Source organism: Temnothorax nylanderi, unplaced genomic scaffold (genome assembly GCF_030848795.1).
Source record: "Temnothorax nylanderi isolate EJ_2023f unplaced genomic scaffold, tnyl_v1.0 TNYL_tig0692_pilon, whole genome shotgun sequence".
Lineage (NCBI taxonomy): Eukaryota > Metazoa > Arthropoda > Insecta > Hymenoptera > Formicidae > Temnothorax > Temnothorax nylanderi.
Window position 1 is genome coordinate 1 of NW_027249754.1, and position 9,476 is coordinate 9,476.

Genomic DNA, 9,476 nt, shown 5'->3' on the forward strand with positions numbered 1-9,476 from the left:
TACATATTCACATATATATACGTGTGTATATGTAGAGGTAAAGCCATAGTGGCGTAAGTCAAATTTTTTAAGATATTGACTCGTGTGCATAGACGCAATCTATACAATATATAAATTGCATCTATGCGCATTAGTCAATATTTTAAATTTAAAAAAATTTGACTTACACCACTATGGCTTTTACCTCTCCATATGTACATATGTTCACATGTATACATGAATATATATACATGTATATAGGTACATATACATGCCAATTTATTTTCAAATAATTCATATATGCAAACATATAAAATGATCAATAAAAATAGTCTTCTGGTAACGATGTTAATGGCAAATTATAACTAAAAAGATAATCAACGTCAAATGTATTGTGAAAATATAATATAGAACTTCGTGATTATAAATTAAATCAACCAAAATAGTTTCGTAACGTTTTCAACCTATATCGTTTACAGATCTTTATAGATTCTTCTACCTGATAGAATTCTTCTACCTGATAGAATTCTTCTACCAGGGACTTGATACATATAAAAAGATATATGATCAGGATAAAGAACTCACCCAAAAGAACAGCGGCACTATTTTCCTCGCTCGATTCAGCTAAGTGTTCGGCTTGGTGATTTACGTTCGAGTCTTCCGTGCTCGAGATTGTACTAGCTGGCGTACTACCTTCGCGCTGTTGATCCATTTCACTATCCGAATGCCGGCGTTCCCCGTTTGAAATGCACCATTTACATTAACTTCGTGAGACTGTAACTGAACTAATTTTGATGTTTTGTTGCTAATTTGTAATGGCTGTGGTTGCTGCTGCTGCTGCTGCTGTTGTTCCATTTTACACTTGTTACCCAATTTTTGCAACATTTCACCGTTTGTATCAGCGGAAAAGTTTCTAACGTCCTTTTGTCCGGTAATTTGCGACTGTGAACTACTTTGCATGTTGATTGAGCTTGATTCAGATCGCGACGTCGTACGAGTACCGTGCTTCTCTTTGTTTTGACTATTTTTTTGTTTGTTTCGAACTGCCTGTGCTTTACTTTCGCTATTACTTTTACCCCGTCGTACACCCACACCACTTTCACCCTTATTGTTGTTGTTTTGTTGATGCGTAGGCACCCCGGAGGACATATGACTTTGTTGAGCTACCGTGCTGTTTCCGCTCGTCACGTTGCTGTGCTGTGAAGTTGTTTGCGCAGGTAGTGCTATTTCTTTACAACTGGTTTGTGTACCTAAAAACAAGACGTTGATACATAGCGTCAAAAATTCTTGTTAAAAATTTTTAACGTTTAACAATGTCTTATTATGCTAAACAATTTAGATTTACTCACTATTTGTCTGTCCCGGTTGCAACGACGGCCAGGCCTCTTTAGTTTGCGAATTTACAGTTCCACTTTCCCTAACAATACTGCCCGTTACAGGTGGTGATGGCGTCGGTTTCCTGTGCGAACGGAGATCGAAATTAGATTCATGCGCGTAACAGCCCCGAGAAACTGTCATTTCTTTAAATGAAGAAATAAATTTTTATACCGTTGGACTGACGCGTGTGCATGTAACGATTGCACAAGCTTACGCTCGTACTCCTGATGTTTCCTTGATGCATCTCCTCCTTCGTAAACGATGCCTCCTGGTCCCCAAGATCATGCAGGTACATGCAATCAGGCTTCGGACAGGCTTGGTTACGCATAAAGTGCGAACAGTACTTCGTCGTTCCTAATGATGTTTTTATTGTCCGTCCGTCCACAACAATGTTATTCACAGCCTCTATAGCACGTAGCGCATCTTCTTGACGCTGTCACAACACGAACAACATTATTGCTTACAATATTTATTACATTTGCTTGTTACCTCACTCACGAGGCATCTGCGAAATAAGAAAAAAAAAATAATAATTTACAAAATCAACTCACTTGATAAGTAACATAAGCCGAAGCACTGGGGCCTTGAGACCCTGCATAGGAAGTACTCTGGTTAATTACGACTTTGTGTATCTTCCCAAATTTCCCAAAATATTCGTGTTTCTTTAAAACCTAAAGCATGCGAAATATTATACGTCGTGATCTCCTTATTTTTAAAGATACAGTGTTTTTACGGAGCTCTTCGCGTTATCGATCACTTTATAGAACGCCCGTTATTGACCATACTCACATCAGCATCTGCCAGCCGCATTGGTAATCCTACTACAAACACTAAATTTTTTTGTACTACTCTCACGTTCGCTAGATGTTTCCGATTTTCTGTAACTCTCTGCTTCCGTTGTTGATCCTTCAATCTCTTCTCAGCTTTTATTCTAAAAGGAATAGGGGAGGATAGATCGTTCGGTCCGATAATACGTCTTTACTGGTGAAATCATTTGCCGGTATTAATTAAAAATGTCGGATAAATAACACAGATTCGGCGGGTACCTTGCTATTTCTTCCTTGGTAAGGGGTTTAAAATCAGCCGGATTTTCAGAGTAGGCCTTTCGACACGCGGGACACAGGCCGTTCTCGTCGGTACGGATTCTGTGCCAACAAAAACGGCATATCTGGTATCCGCAGGTGCACGGGTAGAAACTCAGATCGTCCACCTCCAACGGCTCCATACACAGAGGGCACTCCACCGCATCCTCGCCGCTTTGATTCAATACTGACATCTTCGTCGCCGGTCTCGTGAGAATGTCACAAGACAAGCAAGCAGATCACGAATATCTAAGTCTGCCGAAGTCTGTAAATAAACCACACGACGGAGTCACAAGATCAGGTCGAGATTACGTGGTGATATACGATTAACGCCCTGATTAACGCCACTCGATCTATTTGCCAGTATGCCCGTCTATCGAACACCGCCAGCTTTCGAATTTCGCGTCCCAGGATGCCGCTACACTAGGTTCCACTTACATGACAAAGTCGTCACCTCGCTCGGTGATTGAGTAATTGACAGTGCTCGCAGACCTCACTTTAACACGCCGCTACCTTTGTTCGAATCTGAAACAGATGGGGCGCAACCGTTAGCCATCCGCGAACGGGCCGGACTTACGTCGCGTTTCGCGAGGGGGGGACGCGTCTCTGTCGACTGTCCCGTGGGCCTGTCGACGTGTTGACGCACCGTCCGTCTCGTCTCACCCGTCGTACCCGTTCTCGCCCACGGCAATGTAAACGTAGACACGCGCGCGACTTTTACGCGAGACGCAGAAGACCAGACGTCAGAAACGTCCGTACGCACGTCCTCGGCCGCACTCCCACGCGCCTCTCCGCGTTTATCAGATCGAAACAGGTGCGCGAGCGGGAGCGAGGGAGGACGACGGGAGAGAGAGAGAGAGAAAGAGAGAGAAGGGAACGGGAGCACACCGAGGGAGACGAGGGTCGAGCGGGCCCACGGAGGCGAAAGGGCGACGACAGGTCACGAACCGCGAGTTCCGTTTTGACAGGAGCTGTCAGATCCGCGCGAGAGAAAGAGAGCGCGCGCGAGGGAGGGGGAGAGAGCGAGCGAGTGGGAGGAGACGGCGAGGGGGAACGAGCGGGCGGGCATGCGGCAGGGGGGCGAAGGGGAGGGAAAGAAAGAGAACGAATAGCGAGAGGTGCGGCGAACAAAGAAGACGCGCACACTGGAATTCTCGCGCGATTACGCACGAGGGCTGCGGATATCGCAGGCGCGCGCGACGCCCTACGGAGGGTCGACGACGTCTCTTTCGCGCGGCGTCGAGGTGACGGGAGTTCGTTCTCACCGTGCGCGACGTCGAGGTCGACCGATCGGGGGGAAGGGGGAGAGGGGGCGGGAGAAAAAAATCCTATGCACAGTACTACAGGGAGAGGGTCACCATCTTTTCTCTCTTTCGCTCTCCGTTTCACCAGCCTCCCCCTTTTCTCTCGCGCACGACGAAAACGCGGACCGTATGCACGAGAGGGCGACGATCGGGCGAAACAGCTGTTGGTGCAGGCGTTCCGCCCGGAGAGGGCCCGGCGCGGCGAGAGGGCAGCCGAGCAGCCGTGAGAAACGTCAAGCGGGTGCGAGCGAGAGAGGGTCTCACTGGCTACGCCATAATAGAGGCGAAAAAAATCCCAGTTGTGGTGGGGCATGACACGTACATTCCGCCTCTCGCTCGCTCGCCTCTTAGGCCACGAGCCACGAGTACGCAAGGACGACGATCTGCGTCTCTCGCTGAACGGGGTGCTCGCGAAGGGGGGAAAAATCACGACTCAGTGGGCGAGAGAGAGAGAGAGAGAGAGAGAGGGAGAGAGCGCGCGGGCGGTCGGGAGGAACGCGAGGAGGGTCACAGGGAGGGATGGACAAACGGTGGAAGAGGGGAGGGGGGGGAATGATGTGGACGAGGCGGGAGGCGGGAGCGAGAGAGACCAACTGCCATTATGTACTGTCGAATCACACCGTCGAGAAGGGACGACTCCTCGTCGCGATCTTTTCTTCGTCGATCTCGATCTTTCTCCCTCCCTCTCTCTTGCGTGCGTCTACCTGCGACCTGCGTATCTCTCTTTCTCTTTCTCTCTCTCTCTCTCAACACGTTTTTTCCAGGCTAGGGCACGAGGATCCCTCGGCGAATCCTATCCGCGACGACGCGCCCCGATCGGCCGATCCAGGGCCTCCAATTTATGTAAACGCGACGAGCGATGAGCGATCGAGGAGTACGAGGACGACGTCGAGGATGGCGTTCGCCGCAGGCATCGCGAACGTCACGCGAGATTCCACGATCCATCCGCTAGGGGGGTTGCTGGCCCGGAGCGGACAGCGGACCCGAGAAGCCACGGGCACACGTACTCCTCTGACTCACTTTAACCTTAATCGCGTGGGCCAGCCTCCTGGCCGTAACCGAGTCGTCGATTCCCAGCGGGATGCTTCCGGATCATACGCGTCCCGATTTCTCCCGAGTCACGCCAAAGCCGCACGACCGGACCTGCCCGTTAAACGCGCGTCGCTATCACAAAGGCGCCGGAGTAACTCGCACGGGTCCTTTATTTACTTACATCGAGATCGACTCACGAGTCGCACGACTTTTCCGCTAACAAATCTCTCTCTCTACTGGGAAATTTTTCTATAGTGTTCCACTGCCCCCGGGACCCATAGTTGGTGGTGCGCGGCCGCGACTGCGCACCTAGCCGGATGTCGCACGCGCCGCCGGTGGCTCGTGGCTCTTCTCCCCTAGGCGTCGTCGCAACAAGTTACTAGCGATTAATCGTCGCGAGGTCGCGCGAGACTCGCGAAAACACGGAGATCAGAGAACAGAAGAACGATTATAATAAATAATATCCGTAAAATGTGCAAAACTTTGCGTCGTTCGCCGACGTCGTGCATTCGCTCTTCCTCGTCACCATCACCTCCACTCTCAGATCCCGCAGAACTTGCGTTCGTATCTCGCGGCCAAGTGGAAGTGCGTCACGTCGAATCGATGCACCCAACGGACGCGCGCGAATTCCTCCACCGCGATTTCCGTTCGAAACGCAGCTGCGTTCTGAAAATTGATGGGTTCATTACCAATGACTGACGAGTCCAACAGTAAAAATGTATGCTTAAAAGTGACGGCCCAATTCTCAAGCAATCAACCAAGGATGTTAAAGAATTTAAATAAACTTGTTTGTTGAAAATTTAAGTTACAAAAAAAGTTAACGTTTCGAACATACTTGGATTTCTCTAAAACATAACAAAAAACTACAGGAAACTGTTTCAACACTCATTTGGTTGCTCGAAAATTGGACCTCTCTTATTAGTTGCTCTCATCGAGCGTAATATAATTCCTTTTATTGCATATTTATTATTATTAAAAATGTATATTATCATTAAATTTATAGCGCGTAACAAATTCTTAGTTCTTTTTTTACAAAGTTATTCGAGTTAAATTAAAATCAAATTATATTCGAGTTATATTCATAATTCCTAGTATGGTTTGAGCGAGCTATGTTTCTTCGATCTCCTTTTGCGTTCGTGAACAACGCCAAGCAGCGGATGCCTTGTTTTTAAATTATCAGGAAATTGCACGCCGCAGTTTTCTACAGATATCGGCTTTACTTCCGGCGCTCCAGACAATTTCCTCCTTACCGTTAAGACACCAGCTGGCTTGATATTTACTAGATATTTACAAGAAGAATTAGTATCAATACACATATAATGAAAAGACATTATAACAAACACTCAAAATTTCTCTTTCAATTTCCTAGTAAAAAGCCTGTTACCAGTCTTATATTGTGGGGTGTCCTTCTTGGAGTTAAAAATACATGTGACGTTGTGATTCGTATTGTGCGCGACTATACAGTACCGTTCGTCTTTAATTCTGAACTTTGACTTATCCTCGAAGACTATAGTCTGATCACGAAGCTCCTGTGGATTTATCTACACATAATGCACAAGATTAATACTCTCGACGTCTCTCGAAACATCAAAAACAATCTTCCATTGTCTGTACTTACTAATCTAGGAATGTCCATTATCCAGAACTCTTCGCTGTCCGAAACATCCTCCAAGCTAAATGTAGAAGATATATTTTCCTCGTCTAGCGTCTCTTTTTGAACTATGTCTTCAAGCTGAAAGACAAACGGAAGAATACAGTTCTTACTCGAGTATTTTTTAATTTTAATGATTTAAATTATAGATTATAAATAATATAATTAGAATTATAAGTGAGAAGAATCCACTTACGGTGCGCGGTCTGGACAAAACTGAGGCAGGCTGTGACAATCCGAGCATCGCCTCGCTCGATTTGTTAACATCGCCGTTCAACCGCGCGACTTCGTCACTCGTCACGTTATCGCCGGACTTGGTAGACTTCTTCAGAATACTTTTGCGCGATTTAATGGGACTGCTAGGCGTCCTAGACTGCGCCTCCGTGTTTATTGTGATAGATTTGCGCTTGTGGTTCGGAAGTGACGTATCTACGGCGTCCTCCATCAACACCATCGACTTGTTCAACTGCGTGTTCAGTTTTGTCACTGAGTCCTCACTAGCGGAGTCCGTCATATCTCTCGAAAATTTGTCTTAAATTAAAGGCGTAAACTGTCCGACGGAACCAAACGGAACGATCTCGTCAACCGTCACCGTCGCCGACGCGCGTGGCCGTGGCGCGCGCCTGATAGGTTAGGTTAGATTATGATTCGTCATGGCCACGGTCTTACATACAGGTCTGGAAACTCCTGTGTTTTTAAGTGGTGGGGGGTGTCACCGTTAGTGAGGCACGTAGACCCCAGTATTGCAGCGAACCTATCGGACGGACGGGAAACTGAGCCGACCGTGACCATGTTCAAATGGTAGTAATCGTGTGTGCGTCAAAAATCAAAATCAGTGAAAATTGTTAACATAAATTGTAAATAATAAAAATTGTTAACAATTGTTTAAATTGTTAACATAAATTGTAAATACAATGCCAAAAGCGTGCATTGTGCCGAATTGCTGGAAGAAATTTAAGGACAATACAGAAAAATGTTCCGTTTTTAAAGTGCCTCAAAACGAAGAATTGCGTAAAAAATGGGAAAAATGGATATCGGTAGTTTAATAATAATACATTTAAAAGCGCTCAATTTAAAAGTAGAGCAATCCTAATAAACGACTGTAAAAAAATTCAAGGTGGAACGCAATGGACAATCCGGTTGCTCGGACATGCTGACTCAAATGGCAAGAAATACTTCTCAGCGGTAATGACATTTGAGTCGCTCAATTGGGCTGTGGCAGGGCGTTTGAGATAACCTCTTCACCCTGCACAGCTGGTACATCTTTGATCTCGTTACGGAGGTCCTCTGCAAGATGGAATTATATGAGTCACAAACTTAATTAGCAACTATCGCTTATAATTACAGGCTTATTAGTCTGTATATTTATTTATTTCACTATAAAATAATTTTTAAAACGTTTATATTAATTATGATTGCAGACGGACTTTCGGGAACACTAGCGCCTTCTTCTTTTAACATGAATAACTAAAAATCTATATTTCGGCTAATTACCGAGTTTATAAATATTTAATTAAAATTATCTGGGTGACTCACAAACCTTTTTAATCACACTTCATAACTCTTCATACGAAATACAAACGATTCCGTATAAAAACTTTTATTAATTTATCTATTTCGGCTAAATGCATGGTGTAAAAATAATTAATTAATTACGATTAAACGAATGACTCACAAACCTTTTCAATTGCACTTCAAAAGTCTTCATACGAAATACAAACGATTTCATATGGTAGATTCTTTCCCGGACATTCATTTCCGGTCAAATACATACGAATCTCCTAGTGCGGCGTAGAACCAAATTTAAATCGATGGAAACGTGACTCGCCTCGCCTCGAGGCGCAGTCAGTCACGTTTCCATCGACTTAAATTTGGTTCTACGCCGCACTAGGAGCGAATTAACGACTTCGGTGGAAACTAGACCAGTGTGAATCTGTGATTAGTACATACCACAAATTTCTGAATATTGTCCAAAAAATAGTCCTGGGCGGTTTATGAATAGTATAGTTTGATTAATGCTGGGTCTACAATGCGAGTCGCAAAGTCGTGAGTCGCAAGAATTGACCAATCACAGTCGATTATTCTCCTCAAATTAGACTGTGATTGGTCAATTCTTGCGACTCACGACTTTGCGACTCGCATTGTAGACCCAGCATTAAAGGCCATTGCACGTAACAAAGTTAGTCATAATCATAATGTCGTAAAGCCTTGTGTATGTACACGATACTAGAAATCGGTCCGAGTTTCGGTTTAAGCCAATGAAACTGCTGCTTTTCTGTCAGAGCTGCAAGTTGATTAACTAAAGCCTTGTGTACACGATACTAGAAATCGGTCCGAGTTTCGGTTTAAGCCAATGAAACTGCTGCTTTTCTGTCAGAGCTGCAAGTTGATTAACTAAAGCCTTGTGTACACGATACTAGAAATCGGTCCGAGTTTCGGTTTAAGCCAATGAAACTGCTGCTTTTCTGTAAGAGCTGCAAGTTGATTGGCTTAAACCGAAACTCGGACCGATTTCTAGTATCGTGTACACAAGGCTTTAAACCGAAACTCGGACCGATTTCTAGTATCGTGTACACAAAGCTTAAGAAAATAGACCAATCACTCTCGATTATTCTTCAAGTGCGAGAAGAATAATTGACTGTGATTGGTCTATTTTCTTACAGCCTTACGATTATGACTAAAATTTTGTAACGTGCAATGGCCTTGACAGTGATTCAGACTTTGTTAACAAACAGTGGCAAATCTAGCCGTATTGTCCGCTGAAAACCGGCAGGAGCCAATAAAAGAGAAGAAGAAGAAGAGAAGTGTTCACAGACTTCTGATGGTACCACAAAGAATTTCAAAACTTCCATAGGTCCGAGGTTATCATCAAATGAGCAAAACTCGTCGCAGAAATTAAAAGAACCGACCATTCGTGATTCAGATGAATTAAATGCAATTAAAACAGTAAGGGCCGATATCACAGTCTTCGATTAACGTGATTTTCCGATTAAACTCACTCTGCATCTCTTTCTAACTGTCCCCCTAGAAAGAGACGAAGAGTGAGTTTAA

At 44.9% G+C, this 9,476-nt stretch overlaps 1 protein-coding gene and 1 pseudogene across 1 annotated transcript; both read right to left on the reverse strand.

Annotated features, from left to right (window-relative positions):
- Positions 1-397: 397 nt before the first annotated feature.
- On the reverse strand, positions 398-5,116 carry LOC139784861 (uncharacterized; annotated as a pseudogene).
- Positions 5,117-5,689: 573 nt separating this feature from the next.
- LOC139784862 (uncharacterized) lies at positions 5,690-7,103 on the reverse strand. The gene is made up of 4 exons (XM_071724038.1): positions 6,622-7,103; positions 6,393-6,506; positions 6,159-6,315; positions 5,690-6,053 (listed from the first exon to the last, which is right to left on the reverse strand). Exons 1-4 carry the CDS (start codon positions 6,937-6,939, stop codon positions 5,863-5,865), a joined length of 780 nt encoding a protein of 259 aa, XP_071580139.1. The 5' UTR covers positions 6,940-7,103; the 3' UTR covers positions 5,690-5,862.
- Between the last annotated feature and the right edge of the window lie 2,373 nt (positions 7,104-9,476).